Source organism: Ixodes scapularis, unplaced genomic scaffold, assembly GCF_016920785.2.
Source record: "Ixodes scapularis isolate PalLabHiFi unplaced genomic scaffold, ASM1692078v2 ptg000312l_1___fragment_3__unscaffolded, whole genome shotgun sequence".
Classification (NCBI taxonomy): Eukaryota; Metazoa; Arthropoda; class Arachnida; order Ixodida; family Ixodidae; genus Ixodes; species Ixodes scapularis.
The window spans coordinates 886,256-908,359 of record NW_024609958.1 but is presented as its reverse complement, the minus strand read 5'-3'; the positions used below and the strand labels follow the sequence as shown (position 1 = coordinate 908,359).

Sequence of the window (22,104 nt, the reverse complement as noted above, 5' to 3'; positions counted from 1 at the left end):
CTCCGTTATCCTTGATGGAAACATTACATTTAGAAGAATGGATAGCTGGGCGAGTTGGTGAGAATTCATCGTAGGAAACTGCGCGAAAAACCGAGGACAGTGTGTTGTTTCGCGCTGTCGCGATAGTTGATAGTCAGCGCTCGTAGCGTGCTTTTTTTCTTCGTCCTCGTCTGTTTCTCACGCTGTTTCCTACGATAAGGAACACATGGTCGCGTCGTAGAGACGGGGTCCCTCCCCCTGGCCGAGAGAAGCAGGCTGATTTTAGCAAACCACTTGGCAAGACCTGACTTGACTTTTGAGAAGAATGTGGCAATTGTCACCCAATATTTGCCTAGCAGTCTGTGACAAGAGGGTCATTTGACGATTTTAAACACTAAGAGGATTAAGGAATTGTGACCGAAATATTAGGTTCGGGTTACCTTGGTGTGATTCATTTCGCGAGCTGACGAGCATTTTGTAGCCACCGTGATCATGTAGATATATGTGCAGCATAAGAGATGTTTTTGTTCTCGTGAAACATCTTGCATGGAAGTTTAAAACTATAGCTACACATTTAAATAATTTTTATGCCATCTCTGCACTCGCTACTTACTGAGATATAGGCAAATACGCGTTCATCTGCATGCACAAAAAGAAAAAAAAAAGGCTAACGGAGCGTATTTTAACAAGTGAGTCCGAAAAAAATAAATATGGTCTGTCAGATATCAAAAATGTACTTCGCGTGTAAACTCAGCACAACACTACAGAGGGACAATAAGTTTGACCTCGGTTAGTGCCAAACACGTGACGATGACAAAACAATCTTGATACTGATCTGCCATGCTGCATTTAAAAAAGTAAAACTGAATTATCAACAACTTTATTTTTATGTAATATAGCCGGGGTGTCGGTTCAAGGGTACCTGTGAGAAAAAGAAGCTCCCAAGCAGCAAAAAGCTTTTCTGGTGACTTACCACTGTACCGTTCGAGCAAACCCCGTCTGGGAACAGCCGCCATTTTTCATTATTGCACATCACGCCGCATGCTTCTGGATCAAAGCTGTTGTATTCCTGAAATACATTTACATAATGTCACGAATAAAAATGCGCAGTAGAAATATGTAAGTAAAAAGTATATCTTTAACATGTTCAACTTGCAACAAAAGCGAACATACGAAGTGCATTAAGTGGCATCGCTTACGTCAATCTCGGAGTAATTACGGGATCTAGATCAAAGGGGAATGCTGACTGCAGCGGTTCTCTCCCTTGAACACTTGGCAGCTTTCGGTACTGCAGTTGAGGAGGCGTTGTTGACTTTTGCGGGTGTCTGAAGCGGCCGGAAAGAAGCCGCAGTTGGGATTGGTAGGAGAGCTGACCGGCTCCGTGGGTAGATCATGGCCTTCAAGCCGATTTTGTTCATTACACGTCAGCCATGCCTGCCGGTTTATTTAATTTTTTTTCTTAACACAGTAATTTACAGAAATAGATCTACACGTTGCTGAGCAATATTAACTAAATTCCTTTACTCGTTACTCACCCAAAAAGTAACTGAGAACTGTGCTAATGAAACTTATCAGGAACACAGGAACTGCGTAATATCTCATTAGATTGCTATCCTGGCGGCAGTCGAAGGACTGCTCTATGACGTAGCGCTCAGTGAAACAATCCGGGCAGTTGCGACCGCTAGCTGGAGGCTGAAATCGCGACCGAACCGCAGACACTACAGAAATATTTTGCCTGTGAGGCAATCCACGCCTTTTAGCCACCCCCTCATCTTACGGTGTATATACTGGGTGTATCAAGGAGCGGCCAGGCTCTTTAAATCGACCGCAACGGGGGTCACAAGACTCCTGGTAGCCAACATACGATCCGATCCCAGCCAACACTTTCCGGTGTCGGGAAACCGGTACCCTTTACCGGATCCGGACGGGTGGGGCAATCACCCCTCGAGTGACCTGCGATATATGATTCATCGCTCTCAAGAGAGAGCATTACGCCTTCCCGCTTAACCTGGACTGCCAGCGTTGTAAGGTGCCAGGAGCCATCCCCAGGTTTTCCCACGAAAATCGGGAGTGCGAAGCCCTAGCGGCTTTTGACAGACCGTCATCGAGAAACTGCCAGTAACGGTCAGACCAAGGTTTATGGCGGAGCGGGCCTGCCCGACCGAGGACGCGAAATGGAGGGCTGGGATTCTGAGAATACTCTTGAACTACGTGTCCCAGGGCAACACATCCTATGATAACAAAGCCGTTGTGCTGATAGAGATGTCATCATCAGCGACGGTCAACGCTGACCACAGATTGGGCGAGACGATTGCATCAATATTCGGCTCAAACTGGACTCGAATCCAAGCGCTGACACAGCGATCGCTTCCGATCTTTGTCCAGCGTTGACCTTAGCTGGTGACGCAAGAATGTCAGCACTGCGGCTTTGTCTTCTAGGCAGTGTTGACCAGGGGGAGCTCAGAATCTAGACTACCACTCCCCTCCGACACCTTGAGCCTGCCGTGCTGCATCGTTCCTTATCCACTTCACAATTGCCATCAGAGCCATAGTCACTAGCAAGAGTCCTTTGAAGTTCGCCCAGGCTCCCAGCTACCGGCGGCGCACGAGCAGACAACCCGAATGTTAGGATGTAAACTCGCGTAGGGCTCTCCATTTTCAATACACGTCAATTGTTTCCTTCCATTCGGTTTGGCGGAGCGACCGAAGTGCGAAGTCACGAGCCAAGTTACGAACTATGAATTGGCTTGTGTAGTTCGTACCGTTCATCACGGTACATCATAAGGTGAAACGGAGTATAGACCAAGCACATGGAGACCGGGCGAGCCGCAAAGGCAGCGGCTTCCCAGATTGAGGTGAGGCCGCATTCCTCGAAGAGGGCGGTGTCTCCCTCGCCCTTTTGGGTGAATCTCCTACTAGCACACCCGCAGGAGTGTTCATTGACTCAACCCGTTTCCGGGCTTATGGCGGGTTCGCACTGGAAGCGGATCCGCAAAAGCGAAGAGGATCCGCACGTTCTCATCCGCAACGCGGCTAGAATCGAGCGGTTGGAGCGCGTTTTTGCCAACCGCTTTCACGAACCGCACGGCGGCAACCAATCCCAACGTGATGCTGACGGGACGTCAGTGACTTTCGAAACAAGATTCCACCTGATGAGGTGTCCAAGGCGCTGTAGTCTTAGCGTTACAGCAAACAAAACGACGGAGAAACGTGATGTTCACGTCCGTAAATTGAATCCTCCTCGAAAAGAATTGACTCGTGATCTTAACGGGTTTGGCACCGGTAATTTGGTTCGGGTAAGCGTTTGTTTATAATTCCGGATGCCAGATCCCGAAGCTCGCTGCCTTGTTAGTCTCTGCCCGTAGAACGTCGGAACCCACCCTGATTGACCGAAATGTGAGACAAAGATAGTCGCGTGAACTATTGAAAGCTTTCGACACCGTGCATGACCACCACAAAGGCCGTTAGAGACGTCGTGAGCCTGATTGCGTAGCCAACGCACTACCGCTGAGCGGGCAGGGTCGCTAGCTCGACCTGTAACGTTTACTACTAACAAAATAAATAAAGGGAACACACTCAAGGGATAAAGTGTACATACCAAACGATGTAGAGGTAATCCATACGGCGTTTATTCGAGCTTAATGTCAAACAAACAGTGGACTCGATCGACGTGCGATTGGTGAGTGGAGAGTCAGCCACCAAAGAAGCCGTGACCGGCTAGCACCTAGCACATTCACCCGCACCTAGGGAGCCTTCATGTGCGCTTTGCTACGGTGATGCCACCCTTTGTAATACCACTCGGCGACAAACCAGCAGCCATTTTGGTCCTCGGCGATAATCCGTGGGCTTATAACCCTCCCGGAAACAAGCACCTTATCTCAGAAGTTCGGAGCAGCGTTGTGGAACCCACGGAGGGAGGATTAGCATTTTCCCCCTCGGATGGGAGGACCGATGGACACAAAGGCCACTTTCCGGCGCACGGGGAAACAATGAGGAACAAAATGGCGGTGGACGAGGGTGTGGGAAATGGAAACAGGCAGTTGGCATCACCCTATGCGAAGCGCACATGGAGGCACCTTACAAGCACCACGGTCCACCCCACCACTCTTATCCTCCAAAAATTATAAGAGCGAACAACGAGGGGGAAAAACTGGCCCTTTATCCCGAAAACAAGGTCAGCCTATTCATGCGGAAAGGGTCCACTTCGAAGAAAAGGTTGGGGACATCCTTTTCTGAGTCAGCAAGGCGCGCCTAGCTGGGCTTTGCTTGTGGGCGAAGTCCCGAAAATCGCAGACAAATTTCGCAGGTCCATGTCTCCTCTTTAGCTGCCTGAACTCGTGATGCGAGCGAACTTCCCGAAAAAAATCTTCAGATTGCCCGGGATGCCCGAATAGACAGATTTTGGCTTTGGATCGTGCTTAAAGGGGATTTTGGATCGTAAAACAGGGTTGCCAAACGCAAGTCTCAAAAGATCACGCGTGATCGCCGAGAAACCTCCAACCATCCCTCGCCAACCGCCAACCGCCTCTCGGTGTGTCTGAACGGGGGTCGCTCGCAAACCGCATCCGCAACCGCTTCGCGAACGCGGATCCGCCTCCAGTGTGAATGCGCCGTTAGCCAGACCGCCTACTCCGGGTGCGTCCATTCTCCGAAGGTTTTACAGCCCGCCTCGAAACATACCTGGGACGCTGGTGGAGGCTCTGGTCTTCTTTCTGTTTGAAGCTTCCCCCTTCCCAGGAATGTACCTAGTACGGTAGCACGGGCCACTCCAGGTGAACCTGTCTGATACGACAGCGCCGATGTTTTTGTGTGTGTGTTTTTTTTTTTTTGGCCAACGGGCAAAACGTGTTGGCGTATTCGTCAATAAACACCTAGTTCTACGGTCCAACAGACATCTTGTGTTTCTACGTGGTACACCCCCGGCCCCCCCCCCCCCCCCCCCCCCAAAAAAAAAAAAAGGGAAACCCAAGCTATTTTTTTTTATAAAAGTAAGTATGTAATTTTGAATTATCTAAAAAAAATCTACTTTGTATTTTATTGTTTTCTATGCCGTCAAAGACTCACCGATTCTAGCAATCTGCATTCACGGTCTCCGCCTTCTTGAATATAGGCCTCGCATTGGTTGTGCACATCGGAGGTATGGGAAAAGGATTCCCCTGAAATAAAACATTGTGATTGAAAATACTAGGTCGCAGGATCATGTCAACAGCTCTTTTTAAGCTAAAAACGCAAACGATTTAGTTGAACTTTCTTTTCTTTTTTATTTTAACGTTCCTTTCAGCTTCCCAGTGTACATACCAGATACAGGAGGCTCATCGTATTGTCGAGTGTATTTTTGATTAAATACATCAACAAAGCCATTGCACTATTATTTTTATTAGAAGTGTATAAACGTTGATTAGTTACACCGTTTTTCTGCTTAGATCACCAATATTACTGATACTATTTTTTTTATTAAGGATGCTCTCGCTAAGTGTGTACTTCGTAGTTGTTTCTAAAAGCGAATACTCGTTGTTGATGGCTGACTACGGTACATTTTGTGGAGTTTAGGGTAACGACGGTTTTAGGGGCGAAGCTCCTTAGGGGCTAGCCATGTCCGTATGTCCGTCCGATGTCCGGCGTCGGGTGCTCGTCCTCACGAGCACGTGAGCACGTGCTCCCGTCCTCGTGTAAGGCAAAAAAAAAAAAAACCAAAAAAAAAAAACCGCATCTCCACGTGGGGAATGATGTTGATTGGGGCGAAGCTCTGGAGGTGCTTGTCTGCGTAGACGCTGAGCCGCAGCATGCCGAGCCTTTCGTTCGTTTTCATCCATGTCAGAAAGAGAATGTGTGGTATGGAACGTGGTTATATACGCATTTGAGCATTTGACCGTAGCGTGACATGGATGAAAACGAACGAAAGGCTCGGCATGCTGCGGCTCAGCGTCTACGCAGACAAGCACCACCAGAGCTTCGCCCCAATCAACATCATTCACCACGTGGAGATGCGGTTCTTTTTTTAGTGAAGAGCGTACATATACTTCAATGTGTCCCTTTTTTATGCCTTGTGTAGGTGTAGCCTTCTAGGTATTCTATCTAAAATTTTTGTTTTTGCGGGTTTACGGCGACACCAGGGCTCGAAGCGCTAACCGCGGCTAAAGTTAGCCGTAGTACCTAGGAGAGGGACTTTAAAATCACGTGACTGGCTTGGTCGGGATGGGTGAAACATGCATGGCGGTGCCCCGGTGAGTGAGCGCCGCTCGCTTTGGAACTAATACGTCGTTGTAGCTGCAATACTGAGCGCGTTAGTCAGCAACGAATGGCGCAGGAGGCTTTCGCTTTGCCTTACCTCACTTAAATCGCAAAGCATGAGCAATGACCTCGCCGCATTTTTTTAGATAGTCTTCTAGTATTCTGGCCATTCCTAAGCCTAGATGAACGCGATAATTGTTGGCATGGCAACGTCTTTGGAAAGTGGATTGTCTTGACTCAGTCGGCCGGGTATTCATAGCACATAAAAGCAGACAGCGTCCCAAGAGACCTTTTTCTAAATCTCCCAAGCACCGAGGTGCATGCTACGAGTGTAGTTACACGCGTTGCACGTGCTGGCGTCTGCAGTAGTGATTGTTCTGAAGCAAAAATTATAAAACAAATTTTGCCTTCCACGCGCGTTCGTCAAAGCCTTATTATGATTATTTACTTCGAATCTTTTATAAGAGGAAGGCCAGCGCGCGCGGACCGTAGGATTACACTTCCAGCGTTCTCCTCGATGATTTGGGTAAATGAAAAAGGCCTACTGACAACCTTATTTCGGTCGAACTTGGCTTTATCGGAGGTTGTTTGTTTTAGCAGTTTCTAAAATAAATATTCAGTTGAGATTCAGCGCTCGGCCTGTTTGCCTTCCTTTTGTGTCCTTATCTATTGTTAGCCCTTTTAACTTTATAGGCACAAGAAACCTTCTAAAAAACAAAGGCAACGTTACTAAAACACTCAGTTGGGAAACTCGCCGTCGAAACCTGGGCCGCTGGCGTCCAGCGAGACCGAGCTAAATACGACAACAACGCCACTCTTTGTCATCTGTCTGCACTGTGCTCACCTTGAGCTTTTACAAAGCGTGTTTTTGCGTAGGAGGAGGAGGAGGAAAGAACATTTATTGTCCGACAAAATTGGCATTCTCCCTCCCCCCTCGGCACCAGGTCGGGGAGGCAGGAGGCACCGCTTTAGATGCTGGCCAGGAGGTCTTGTGTCCCGGCGGCCTCTTCAGCCAGTCGGACGAGGCGGAGCTGGAGCTCAGGGTCCGAACTGCGCAGCACTCCCAGGATTCTTTAGAAGCGATATTTAGCGCCCTCCCAGGAGAATTTGAGCATTCCCAGATTATATGGTCGAGGGACCCTCTCAACCCGCAGTGTGTACACTCGTCTGATCTTATATCCGGGAACATATGGTTCACCAGGATTGGGTGTGGGTACGTGTATGTTTGGAGTCGTCGCCACGCGACTGCCTGCGTATTATTTAATGACGGGTCTGGGGGGGGGGGGGGGGGGGGTACCAGCCTACGTTCCAATCTGTAATGTTGAGTAATTTCCCCATATTTTACCATGCGTTCACCCCTCCCTTGCCAGAGGGGGTCCTCACCAGCCCGGTGGTATAAACCTCGAGCTAGCTCGTGAGCCGCCTCGTTGCCGGGGACGGGGGCATGTGCCGGTGTCCAGATCAACGTAATTTTCCTCGCAATTTGTCGCTGATCGAGAATCTTCGCCGCCGCAGGCGAGATTCTGCCTGCACTAAAATTTTGGATGGCAGTTTTACTGTCGCTTATGATGACATTTGCTTCCGTGCCGACGCAAGCCAATGCTACCGCAACTTCCTCCGCCACTGCAGCGGAGCGCGTCCTTAAGGAGACTGCCGTAACGGCATTTCCGCGGCCATCGACTACCGCGGCTACAGCTCGTCCGTCGTGGCCACAAGCGGCGTCCACATACGCTACCTGCTCCGAGGGCAGCTCCCTATACCGGAGACTAATAACCTCTGCTCTCTTCTCTCTTCTGATCTTATTATGCTCGGGATGCATATTCTTAGGTAAAGGGGGGATGGTTAGCCAGCTTCTGATTCCCTCCTTAATTTCTGCCTTCAGGATTGGGCCCCTGTGCGGATAGATTCCTACTTTAGCCAGGATAGTCCTGCCCATTTTTGTGGCGCACAATCTCTCAATCTGAGATGTGCGCACCGCTTCCGCCAGTTCCACCTACGTGTTGTGCATCCCGAGCGCCAAAAGTCGCTCCGTGGATGTGCACGTGGGCAGGCCCAGCGCTGTTTTTGCGTAAAAAGAAACGGAAAAGACTCTTTTTGTATGAAATTCATTAGAGTTTAGTACAAAATGGAGGGAGACTGATGTTTTTATAATCTTTAGTTTGCAAGGTTTAGCGGCACAATTAATATTGTTTTTATGCAACCATGCCTCAGCGGTGCTTTCAGGTAGTGCGTCCCGACCTAGGTGCATTTTAACTTCGGTAGTAAGAGGCGGCGCGTCCGCTGGGGAGACGGGGCGGCACCCCTGTAACCCATTCCGCTGTATTTGTTTCGGCGCCAAAATGGCCGATTAAAGCCAGAGAGACGTCACCTGCAGTTCCTCGAGTATCCGCTGCGGGAGAAAAGGCGGCGTTGTGTTCGCCATTAGCTCGGTGCTCGAGGACAGATCGGGGACACTTTTTCAGAGCAGTCTCTGTGGCTGTTTCCCAACTGAGTGGTTCTAATAACGTTGACGAAGGTGACATAAGGGCACAAGGTTGCTTGATAAGCATGCCGAGCCGCTGAATGCCATATGAGAAGCTTGTGGTAGCATTTTTAATATCGGTTTTAGAGTAGATCGCGGTTTTTCATCAGTGTAACATTTTGGCAGTGCTCATATTTTGTCTTCATAAATCGATACCAGTCATCTAATTTGGTTCGACAATGACCAGAGTTACGCCCTTTTATTTAGGAGGGGTGTTTCATAAGTGTTTCTTCCTGGGCTGTCCTTTTTTATTCGGTGTTGGAATTGAGTGATGTTACACTCAAATGCTAGTTTGGAATCTCCTCTTTTCCAGGAGTGCACAACTGTTCGATCAACCCTCAACCAGCGGCGATGCAGTTCCGTTGCCGGTGCACTAGTCTGTTTATGCCGTTCTAGAAGAATGAGGTCGGCTGTGGACGAGACCAACGACGCGCTGAAAGAGCTGCAGTTCCTAGGCGTTTTGCGTCACCAACGTTACGGCCAGGACCTCGCGCCATCAGACTTATTCTTCAAGATGAGAGAACATCTGAAGGGAACACGGTGTTCGTCTGACGACGAAGTTACCGCGATGTAGTGCGCCATTGAGGTCAAGAGCCGCTCCAGCTCCGAAGTTCTCTTTTACATGGTCTTGCTTGTTGGCTTACCACGATATAGGCTTCTTATTCTACATAAAACATGCCCCCCCCCCCCCCCCGCCAAAAATAAAATAATTACACGAATACACCTAAGACTGCTTACGTGCAGGAAGGCGAAAGCAATCATAGTTTCGCGGCGGAAATGTTTTTGAGTAATGCTTCTGCATGGGTATTAAAGTTTAGGACGACCTCTAGGATCGGTCGAGGACGAACTCAAGGATGGCGTCTAGGACGACGTCTCGAACAACCTCAAAGGCGACGTCTAGGACGACCTTAAGGAACGTCGAGGAAGACATCGAGAACGACGCCTAGAGAACGACGTCTAGGACGATGTAGAGAACGACGCCTCGAAGACAACGTCTAGAACGACCTCTAGGACGACGTCAATAATGACGTTTAGGACGACCTCTAGGATGACGTCAAGAACGACGTCTAAGACGACTTCTAGGACGACCTCAAGGACGGTTTTAAGGACGACGTCGAGAGCGATGCCTAGAGGACAACGTCTAGGACGGCGTTGAGAACGACGCGTAGAGGTGGATACTTAAAGGGCTACTCCACCGATTTTTTCATTGTCTCCGATTTGCTTGAAATTTTGCTAAACTAACCAACAAACATCGCGAAAATAGTATCCCAAATATTAGGTCAAAATATTGTTTTTTCGCGAAGTTATTGAATTTACAGTTTTGGTCCTCACCGTGTTTTTCAAGATCGAAGTCTCTACTGGCAACAATGAAAAAGTGACGTCAGTGGAAGGCAGGGGTTCACTCTTTGGGCTGTAGATTTTGTTTTAAACTGATTCGAAGCAGTTTCATGGTGTCAAAAGAAGGCTTGGGAAGCTCGCTGCAGTACCCGCGCTCCAGCACGGAGCAAATGATCGGCATATTCTATTTTTTAGCTGCTTGCTGGACTGACAAGCCTGCCTGCCACTGACGTAACGGCCCCGAAAAGCGCGCGTATATTTGAATGTTGCTTTTTGCATCATTTTAATTTGCCGATTTCGCAATAACTATTATGAATTTCGCGATTCTAAATAGCATACCGGAGAGAGTAAAGGCCGGGGAGTCAGAAAATATACTTAGTTGAGGTAGCTCAAAAAATCGGTGGAGGGCGCGGCGTATTTCCGTGACCGGCTGGCTACGTTTGCCTGCGGAAGCCGCCGTAGATGTAGACGCTGCTGCCGATGTTGAGGCCGTGGGTGTAGACGTGGTCGCCTTACAGTCCATCGCACGAAGCACACAACGAGCACAGATGAAGTCCGAAGCGCTCATTTTGCACGCGGTGCTCTGGCGGTGTCATCACGCTCCCGCACTTGAGCGTGAGCGTGAGCGGCGTGTGCTTGATGACCTTATTTTTATCCTTCGTGCACATCGGTGCAGCTTTATCGCGTAATGAGACAAGTAATGTCGTCCTAGAGGTCTAGGACGAGTGGAGGACCTCAAGGACGACGCCAGGAACAGCATCGTCCTAAGCATACGATTGAGCGGCGCGTAACGCTTAATCGTATGTTTACGGCTATTTGCGTCGCTTTTCCACTCACTGGGGCAGGTAAGGCTTTGGCCTTAATATAACCTCTGAACTCAACAGCTTTTTCGCAAATTGTTAACGTCACTTAATATTGAGTTGTATCACAGATGTATGCATATTTTCCAGAGAGTATTGTGTGTGCGTCTACTTAATCTGACAAAAATGATCACATCTTAAGAACTCGCAATAGCATCGGTAATACATTAAAATACGTACCGCTGCAAAATGGATGAAACTAATCACGGCGCCGCGGCGTGCCGTGACAAAGCGGTTAGACACCGGGCGACGGTCAAGGCGTATCATAGTTAGACTCGGACACTCGTATCTCTGGCCTTACTGCGTATGCGCAGTTGCCCTAGTCTGTGGCCAGGCTGAGAACCATGTACAGAAAGCCGTGCGCTCCGTTGTTCGTATTTCAATGTATCGCGATTGTACTCTTCCCTACACAGAGAAGGAAATTAAAAAGAAAACTCTGTCACGTCTAGACGACCGACCATTTACGACGTCCAAAATATTAGCGGTCTGGGACCCTCCACTTAAAGAGGATAAGGTCGCAAACGTTCTCCTATGTTTTTATTTGCAGCTCGCCTTAAGCTCTGTTTGAAAAGAAGTGTTACATTAGCCATTATTCGTGTTCGGGGGGGGGGGGGGGGGCGCTCCACAAGAGCGTACTACACGAGAGCGTACGACACGAGAACGCACGACAGCAGAGCTCCGCGATGCGAGATAGAGTGTCATTAAAGCGTGCGTCACGAGACTGCTGCAAAACAGCTGCGGTCCCTAAACTGCCCTTTCCCTTAGCTGTCAAGTATTAAATCCCCTTCTGTCGTTACTGGGCTGTCATAGATTGAATTAACTGACACGCGACAGCCAGCACTGCACGATTTGTGACTGCAATTATATCTTATGCAATCTTTTGCGGAGCAAGGACGAGGACAAAAGAAGAGAACAGGACACAACAAGGCGCCTTGTTGTGCCCTGTTTTCTTCTTTTGTCCTCGTCCTTGCTGCGCACAAGATTGTATAAGATGTCAAACCAACTCGCCCAAACAACCACTCTTCTTGCAATTTTATATTTCTTCATTAATAGTGTAAACGTACAGATCGATTTTTGGCGTGCTCCAAATTCGACGTTTTCTCGACGTATGCCAGTATTAAACATGATAATGATGTGACATCTGAGCGCACAGTAGGCTTCTGCACCCTACCGTGCGCTCCTATGCATACCAATATCTGGCGGATGTACTCCGTAGAGAGCCTCAAAGGAGCAGCAAGGCCCCCTACGTTTGCGTAGCGAAGAATCTGAGCAATATAGTCGAAGGGTACGACGAAAGGTGCATGCTAGACATCCTCACGGCGTTTCAGTCATTCAATGTTTTTTTTTTCTTTATATATAATGAAAATAATAAGAAAACACTATATTTCGGAAACTCTGCTCGTAATTCTCCATTTCAAGTTTGCGACAATACTATTTTTTAGGCTCCTCACAGGTCTGGGCCCTCATCCAATTAAATTAAATCAAGCGTTTGTTGTCAAAAATTCAGATCCACGATAAAATGTATTTTAAGACCCAAATATCGATCATTCCCAAGGCGTGCAGACGCGCTCTCGTGACGCACGCTCTATTGACACGCGCTCTCAAGTCGTGGCGCTCACCTGTCGCGCTCTCTCCCTGGGAGCTCTAGTGTCGTGCGCTTTCGTGTTATACCCGTGTCCCACTAGAGCGACATACAGAAACAAAAGACAACAACAAGCCTCAAACCAGGGTCGTTCGCCATTTGAGAGGCTTTGTAGAGTAAAGGAGGCTATGCTCAAACACGAGCCTCATGCACGCGAAGGTATCTTTGGCAGGCTTGGAATCGCTCGTGCTCACTTCGCGAGCACCGAACGACTGAACGCCTGCCAAAGGTGCCATCGCGAGCATGCTGCATCATTTTGAGGCTTATCGCTGTCTTTTGTCTCTTTCTGTCGCTCTAGTGGGACACGGGCATTACACAGCCAAATAATTCTTCTAAGCACGTTAACTGAACTTCACGCTGGTGCATACAGCTCTCGTACTTTGCACGAACATTTGTACCATGCAAACCACGTACTTTCAGTGCTTTGAGTTTGTGTGCCATTTCGATAGTACGACTGTCATGATTCTTTGCCCACACGATACTGCCCTTATTGTTAACGCGTGTATTGGCTAGACCCAGTCATGTTTCCTCTCCTCTCTTCCTTTCCTCCTACTTTCATTTCTCCACCCACTTCCCCACCTCAGAATAGCCAACCGAGGCAGACCTCGTAGCTTACTGTCTGTTTTCTCCTCCTGCTTTCATCTTCTTCTTCATTTTATTTAGGACGGCATTCGGAGACGAGTGCACCGGTAGTGGAAGTGCACTGCCGCAGGTGCCGAACTTTACTGAAAAGCTATGTGCTTCTGGAAAAAGGATTTTCCAATGTTTGATTTAAATGTTATATATCAGATTCATCAATGAATAAAAAATTTTACAGCCTAGGAGGCAAAACTTGTGATCACTCTTTGTATATATTTCGGACTATTTTAAGCAAAATAGCAATTATCACCAGAGTGCCTCGACTGACCCCAGTGCGCGTTCAATAAAAGGGTTTCTCTATTTTATTATTATTTGCCTCCACATTAACTATGATATGTAAAACGACATTTTGATGGGAATATAAACGTTCCTGTCAAGAATTCGGATTAACATGAAAAAACATTGACTTAAGGTGATCAAAACAAATATTTTAAACAGAAGATTCCCAAACTGGTACATCTGTATAAACTATCTGATGATGTCGATAAGTGTCATCGCTTCTTTCTGAAGTATCTAGGAAGTATCTGAAGTATCTTGAACTAGCAAGGACACACTAAAATGAGATTATTAGAGTTTTGCCTATCCGCTGATTACCCCCGAATCGTCCGTAGAAATCTGCAGTCAACTGGTGGATGCGGATAAAATTGAATCAGATTGGTCGGATTACGGATTGGATACGGGTGCCAAAGGCTGCGGATGCTGATCGGATGTGGATATCCGCTAATGCGTACTAACATTTTTGCCAAGGCAGCCCATAATTGCTGTGCAATCACAAAGTGTAGAGTGAATGAGTGAGTGATAGTAGGATGGGCATTGTCTAGTGTTGTGCACGAGCAAGTTGATGTATTAGAAAAAAAGGTACTAATCGGAGGGAAATTGTGTTTTACGCCAAGACCTGGTCTCACCTAATTTGGCTTTAGAGCGTTCCATCTCGACAAAAGGGGTTTCCTTAAAAAAAACTACGAATGCAGGGACATCAATCGTCCTGGCAAAGCATGTTCTTGTTTTGACAGGGAATGGAGGGAAAAATGTTTTGGAGGCAAAGAGAACCGCAAACGTACAAGCCACAAGGAAGTAGAAGCAGCCACTTTCCGCTTGGATTTCTTGATCTCATGATGTAAACCGAATGTGCAAATTAAAGGTCAGATGTGGTTTCGAATTTTAAGGATGCGGTTCTGAAGCGGCTACAAAGACTGAGGATGCAGATTGGATCCGGATGATCAAACTGTTATGCGTGCGGCGATCTATAGAATTTCAAATACCCAAGCTTCCAAAGAACCAAGCTCATATTATTGCCATTATAGGGATAAGTATGTCTGTACAAGTAGTAGAGACATAAAATTTGATTATGTTTTGGCGTTTTAAAAGTGACTGGTTAATTTCTTTCATTTTATATATATATATATATTTTTTTTGTGGCGCCACTTCTATTAAATTTTTTTTTGCGAGCTTAGAAAGAAGTAATTGTTTCTCTTTGTTTCATGGGCGAATGGCTGACTTTAAGTGTTATTATTTCGTGGTCATTGTCCCGCGATTTCACTTTCTCTGCCGTGTTTTACCGGTTGAAAGGAAGGAATGTGTGTTGTTTTTTCGCTTCGGGTGACTCTGGTTTTCATTTCCTTGATTTTGTCCGTTTATTATTAGTTCTTTTATTATGGATCTGCATTTATGATGTTTTGCTTGTCCGAGTCATCTGAGTTTCCTCTCTCTGTTGAACGTTCCTTTTGTCTTAGCTTGTTAGTTTTTGCCTGTTAGTTTTTCCTTGGTGTCTCTAGGTTAGGTTATGGCGTTTGTTAAACAACTAGCCTGCATAATTCGACGTGAGCGCGTCGGTGAAGTTAAATAAAAGCAGAAAGAATAAACATAGGTGTTGTTCTGTGCGTCCCTGTTTATTATTTCTTTTTTTATTTAGCCTGCATACTTTTGTCTTTTGTATTTGTTCGACTTATATCTATATATATATATCTATATATATATATATTTAAAATGAAGCTTACCGCTTAGAAAAGACGGTAGAATAAGCACAACGGAGAGAACTACGAGCTGCATTTTGCTCAATGGCAACGTCCCACTGAAAGAGTAAAGATAATATATATATAGCCTCTAAATTCAACACTTTTTTTGCAAAGCGCTTAAGGTTGCTAAAGTAGTGCGTCGTATTACAAACGTATGCATAATTTGCGGAAAGCACGTGCATGCGTATACTTAATCTGACAAAAATGCCCATGTCATAAGCACTTGCAAAAACATTGCTAATAGATAAAATTAAATACCATTGCAAAACGAATAAAACTTATTTGGGCAATTAAAACACTTGTAGAGTGCAGGGTGCAGCGAAAGTCAGGCGATACAAGATTTCTATTGTGACACGGTATTCCCGGGTGAAAAAACACTTGTAGAGCTCAGGGTAGAGCGAAAGTCACGTGATACAAGATTTCTATTGTGACACGCTATTGCCGGGTGAAAAAACAGTTGTCGAGTTCAGGGCAGAGCGAAAGTCACGTGATACAAGATTTCTATTGTGACACGGTATTCCCGGTTGAAAAAACAGTTGTAGAGTTCAGGGTAGAGCGAAAATCACTTGATACAAGAGTTCTATTGTGACACGGTATTCCCGGGTGAAAAAACACTTGTGGAGTTCAGGGTAGAGCGAAAGTCACGTGATACAAGATTCCTATTGTGACACGGTATTCCCGGGTGAAAAAACACTTGTGGAGTTCAGGGTAGAGCGAAAGTCACGTGATACAAGATTCCTATTGTGACACGGTATTCCCGGGTGAAAAAACACTTGTGGAGTTCAGGGTAGAGCGAAAGTCACGTGATACAAGATTCCTATTGTGACACGGTATTCCCGGGTGAACAAACACTTGTGGAGTGCAGGGTAAAGCGAAAGTCACGTGATACAAGATTTCTATTGTGACACGGTATTCCCGGATGAACAAACACTTGTATAGTTCAGGGTAGAGCGAAAGTCACTTGATACAAGATTTCTATTGTGACACGGTATTCCCGGGTGAACAAACACTTGTAGAGTGCAGGGTAGAGCGAAAGTCGAGTGATACAAGATTTCTATTGTGACACGGTATTCCCGGGGAACAAACACTTGTAGAGTTCAGGGTAGAGCGAAAGTCGCGTGATACTAGATTTCTATTGTGACGTGGTATTCCCGGGTGAACAAACACTTGTAGAGTTCAGGGTAGAGCGAAAGTCACTTGATACAAGATTCCCTATTGTGACACGGTATTCCCGGGTGGACAAACACTTGTGGAGCGCAGGATAGAGCGTAATTAGTACTGCATTTCACTTATTCTCAAAATTGATTTGCAATTCCAACTGTTATGACCTTGCTCTGTTTATTCAGTGTTATTTTATTTATACGTTTATAATTATTATGAGTGTTTAACTTACTGTTATTTTGTTCATTTTATATCACTGCAATTAGTTCTGTGTTTCACTTATTCATATCATAATTTATTTTCTATTCTGACTGCTGTAAATTTGTTTTATTATTATTGCTACCATTAACAGGAGGTCCCTTTCCAGTCTCTGACTCTGGGACCTCCTTCTGTAATATTTCTAATGTATTTACCTTTGATCTACGCACAATAAAACCTGAAAACCTGAAAAAAGTCGCGTGATACAAGATTTCTATTGTGACACGGTATTCCCAGGTAAGCAAACACTTGTAGAGTTCAGGGTAGAGCGAAAGTCACTTGACACAAGATTTCTATTGTGATACGGTATTCCCGGGTGAACAAACAGTTGTAGAGTTCAGGGTACAGCGAAGGTCACGTTATACAAAATTTCTATTGTGACACGGTATTCCCGGGTGAAAGAACAGTTGTCGAGTTCAGGGTAGAGCGAAAGTCACGTGATACAAGATTTCTATTGTGACACGGTACTCCCGGGTGAACAAACACTTGTAGAGTGCAGGGTAGAGCGAAAGTCGCGTGATACAAGATTTCTATTGTGACACGATATTCCCGGGTGAACAAACACTTGTAGAGTTCAGGGTAGAGCGAAAGTCACTTGATACAAGATTTATATTGTTACACGGTATTCCCGGGTGAACAAACACTTGTAGAGTGCAGGGTAGAGCGAAAGTCGCGTGATACAAGATTTCTATTGTGACACGGTATTCCCGGGTGAACAAACACTTGTAGAGTGCAGGGTAGAGCGAAAGTCGCGTGATACACGATTTCTATTGTGACACGGTGTTCCCGGGTGAACAAACACTTGTAGAGTTCAGGGTAGAGCGAAAGTCACGTGATACAAGATTTCTATTGTGACACGGTATTTCCGGGTGAACAAACACTTGTAGAGTGCAGGGTAGAGCGAAAGTCGTGTGATACAAGATTTCTATTGTGAGACGGTATTCCCGGGTGAACAAACACTTGTAGAGTGCAGGGTAGAGCGCAAGGTGCGTGATACAAGATTTCTATTGTGACACCGTATTCCGGGTGAAAAAACGATTGTAGAGTGCAGGGTACAGCGAAAGTCAGGTGATACAAGATTTCTATTGTGACACGGTATTCCCGGATGAACAAACACTTGTAGAGTTCAAGGTAGAGCGAAAGTCACTTGATACAAGATTTCTATTGTGACACGGTATTCCCGGGTGAAAAAAAAACACTTGTAGAGTTGAGGGTAGAGCGAAAGTCACGTGATACAAGATTTCTATTGTGACACGGTATTCCAGGGTGAACAAACACTTGTAGAGTGCAGGGTAGAGCGAAAGTCACGTGATACAAGATTTCTATTGTGACACAGTATTCCCGGGTGAACAAACACTTGTAGAGTGCAGGGTACAGTGAAAGTCAGGTGATACAAGATTTCTATTGTGACACGGTATTCCCGGGTGGACAAACACTTGTAGAGCTCAGGGTAGAGCGAAAGTCACGTGATACAAGAGGTCTATTGTGACACGGCATTCCGGGGTGAAAAAACACTTGTAGAGTTCAGGGTAGAGCGAAAGTCACGTGATATAAGATTTCTCTTGTGACACGGTATTCCCGGGTGAACACAGTTGCAAAATGCAGGGTAGAGCGAAAGTCACGTGATACTAGATTCCTATTGTGACACGGTAGTCCCGGGTGGAGAAACACATGTAGAGTTCAGGGTAGAGCGAAAATCACGTGATACAAGATTTCTATGGTGACACGGTAATCCCGGGTGAACAAACACTTGTAGAGTGCAGGGTGGAGCGAAAGTCGCGTGATACAAGATTTCTATTGTGACACGGTATTCCCGGGTGAGCAAACACTTGTAGAGTTCAGGGTAGAGCGAAAGTCACTTGATACAAGATTTCTATTGTGACACGGTATTCCCGGGTGAACAAACACTTGTAGAGCGCAGGGTAAAGCGAAAGTCGCGTGATACACGATTTCTATTGTGACACGGTATTCCCGGGTGACTAAACACTTGTAGAGTTCAGGGTCGAGCGAAAGTCACGTGATACAAGATTTCTATTGTGACACGGTATTCCCAGGTGAACAAACACTTGTAGAGTGCAGGGTAGAGCGAAAGTCACGTGATACAAGATTTCTATTGCGACACGGTATTCCCAGGTGAACAAACACTTGTAGAGTGCAGGGTAGAGCGAAAGTCACGTGATACAAGATTTCTATTGTGATACGGTATTCCCGGGTGAACAAACACTTGCAAAGTGCAACGTAGAGCGAAAATCACGTGATACAAGATTTCTATTGTGACACGGTATTCCCGGGTGAACTAACACTTGTAGAGTTCAGGGTAGAGCAAAAGTCACGCGATACAAGATTTCTATTGTGACACGGTATTCCCGGGTGAACAAACACGTGCAGAGTGCAGGGTAGAGCGAAAGTCACGTGATACAAGATTTCTATTGTGACAGGGTATTCCCGGTGAACAGAAATGCAAGGCAGAAAAACGAAAATGTGTGATTTTTAACGCAGAATATTTCCTAGAATTGTAACCGCAATATGCAATCGATTATTTTTTTACGTCAGAAAGAAAATAGTGATATAATGAGCTGGGCCCAGTAAAATAAACATCGACAGATATTCCTGCCTTCAACACGGAGTTTCCGCGGTTTCCAGATATTACTATCGTAATTTTTTGTTCTTCAAGGGCTACACTGTAACATAAATATCACATTTTGTATTTTCTCGAATATTTGAGAGAAAAAAAGAAAGAGATCTGTGGTGCAAGTAAGTAAACTTCTGTAGTAATCTTAAGTTATAATTATTATTTTTTTAGACTGTCCCAGCGAAACGGTGGTAATAATATTGCAACATATTTCCCTAGGCCCACCTTCACCAGTCCGTTATTTAAGAAAAGTTATTATGAATACAATTTCGCGAACAGATTGTACTCTAGGCTCTTCTAAGAGAAGGGCATTGCAACAAAAACTCCGTTGCAATTCTATAGACAACTTACGTAGCGCTTTCTTGCTTCAAGAATCTTGAAGTGGCGACTGCCAGTGCGAGGTATGGAAAGGTTGGTGGCTTATTTATATCCCCGATTGTAGGCGTATTACTCATATCGGGCGATTGCATCAGACCTTTCCCGCCATATGGTAGCTTTGGAAGCCGGCGGGAGGAGACAAAAACTGCACCTGTACACGTGGCACTCGATTCAAAGAGCATTGTGCCGAACTTAAGAGAAAAAAATACAGCAATGGGCATCTGAAATTTTTTAAAATATTTTTTTACTGCATTTTGCATTCGCGTGAAGTTCTTGGACCGTGTTTAGTTCTTCAAATATTTTTTCGGAATAAGCGTACTATACACCTCTAAAACATAACATTCTACGCTGTGTGCACCATGTAAAGGCGCCGACTATGCAAGGCTTTGTCTTACAGGGGCCCTAATCTTGACACTTGGCGGAAAAGTCGGCGAAAAATTCGGCGGCTATGATTGGCCGGCACCAAGGTTAAGTGTTGCGTTGGCCAATCGCGGCCGCCAAATTTCTCGCCGTCGTTTTCGCCAAGCGTCTAGCTTAGGGCCCCAGGACTGTGGCTTATACCCAGAAATGCCCAGGGTGGTCTTTGGGATAAAGCAGCGCAGTTTAGTCCGTTTCACTAAAAGTGCATCGTCACGGCGCTTACCCTTTCTACGGGTTTCTTATAACCAAATGAAGCAATCAAGTAAATGCGCCGCATTGCTGCGTTCTTTTTTTTGCGCATGGTTGATTTAGCCATTGATAGCAAACCTACAAAGACAACGAGCTCACGAGCTCAGTGTTCGTGCACTTTTGTCGTTGCTTAATTGGCTACAGTACGGTGGAAGGTTGGACGAGAAAAAAAAAACGAAGGACAACTAGATGATGTACACACTCGAAGAGCTGGAACACATAAAAGAGCCCAGTGTAGAAAAAAGTAACTGCAATATGGCGGAATCGTAGCATCCGCTGCAGCGAACTTAAAGTGAAACGGATATAATGAACCCCACAATAACAAGCATTTTTTGTCTGCTGGCCCAAAGCTCCAAGTGGTGGGTGGAGCATGATCTGGAAGGGAAACAATTTGAGTTTCCGAGGAAGACGATACAAACGATTCCTTGGAGTGGTTACTCCTCCAGCTAAAAATTAATTTTTCACCCATGCACGGAGCTGCAAAGCTGTGCCTAAATTAATGTCGTGAAGGCTCGTAAAATTTCGATTCAGCTCCGGGAAAAGTGCTTATTGTCATATATATATATATATATATATATATATATATATATATATATATATATATATATATATATACATACGAGATATGCCGGGTCCGTGTAGCTTAGAAGCAATTTGTAACGGTACTGCCGGTAGACATTTTGTGAAACAAAAATCGAGGAAGATTACTATTGAAAGGTTATGTCTGATGAAGTGATGTATCAGACGTACTACACCCTTAATACCATTTACGGGTTTGCTGAGTCATTAAACGAGCGTAACATCGTCTAAAAAACGAAAACTACAGGTTTCATTTTTATCGAAACCGGGTTCTAATATAAATTATTGTTTTTCCTTTTACAATACTTTTATGATGGACTCTTGCAATTTTTACACTATAGACCCCTTTTAAAAGACTGGCCTCTGTAGGCACCTGTAAAACCCCTGCACAGTGGCGGACTGAAATCGCAATGTCACGGCACACTTTACGCGTTTAGTTGGAGTAGAAAAAAAAAACTTTAACAAAAAAAGAAAGGCGATGAACGCAGTGACGTTGCACTTTCGACGCTGTTCGATTGGTTCCTCTGCTCGTAGCGTTGGCCGTGCTGCGACGTTCACTATCTTATGGAATGACTGGACCCTCCACGATGTCAGTTGTTCCGCCATTGGGCTCGTCTTTTTTTTTTTTATATTGAACTATAACACGACAAAATAATTTTTCAGCGGGAACTGTATTGCTCTTGAATAGATAAAACAACGCCTGTTTTCGCATCTTCATGGGAAACTCTACTCCTAGACCTCGCCGAGTGTTAGCTCGCTAGCATAAGATACTCAAATTATTGTACGCAGTCTACTGCGAAACTTTCTCTCTTCTATTGTGTTATCGTTGCATAGTCACCTACTGCACTTTGAAAAGTAGACAGTTTTAATATAACAAAAATCAACTTTGGTTAACCACTCTTTTGCTTGGCCAGAAGGGACGGGCTCTTGCTAAAGTTGCGTTGCGCAAATGTCTCACAGGTGTGCCTGCCGAGGTTGCGTTAACTGTTCAAGCGCTGCGTAAGCTGACTCCCCCCATCTCCGTTTCTCCGTTCGTTCCGCTCCGTCTCTGTTTTCCGCCGATGTGGCCAGCGGCAGCAAAAAAGGTGGCCGACACCTGTTACTGAGGATTCTCATGAACAGAACATTCAACACGCGTAGTCCACGAATCAGACGAAAGCGTGTGTTCCTCATTAAGCCACACATAAATTGTTTAATTTTTG

General features: G+C 45.7%; 1 protein-coding gene across 1 annotated transcript; it reads right to left on the bottom strand.

The window, feature by feature from the left end:
• Positions 1–740: 740 nt before the first annotated feature.
• Positions 741–15,259, bottom strand: LOC120850888. Its single transcript, XM_040223578.1, has 4 exons — positions 15,208–15,259; positions 5,044–5,135; positions 956–1,048; positions 741–842 (listed from the first exon to the last, which is right to left on the bottom strand). The coding sequence occupies exons 1-4, from the start codon at positions 15,257–15,259 to the stop codon at positions 741–743; spliced, it is 339 nt and encodes a 112-aa protein (XP_040079512.1).
• Between the last annotated feature and the right edge of the window lie 6,845 nt (positions 15,260–22,104).

Coding starts and splice junctions, on each gene's coding strand:
- LOC120850888 (XM_040223578.1), bottom strand. CDS start 15,259: ATGCAGCTCGTAGTTCTCTCCGTTGTGCTTATTCTACCGTCTTTTCTA. Junction 1,049..5,043: donor AATGCAGATTGCTAGAATCG/GTGAGTCTTTGA, acceptor AATGTATTTCAG/GAATACAACAGCTTTGATCC. Junction 843..955: donor GGGTTTGCTCGAACGGTACA/GTGGTAAGTCAC, acceptor TTGATAATTCAG/TTTTACTTTTTTAAATGCAG.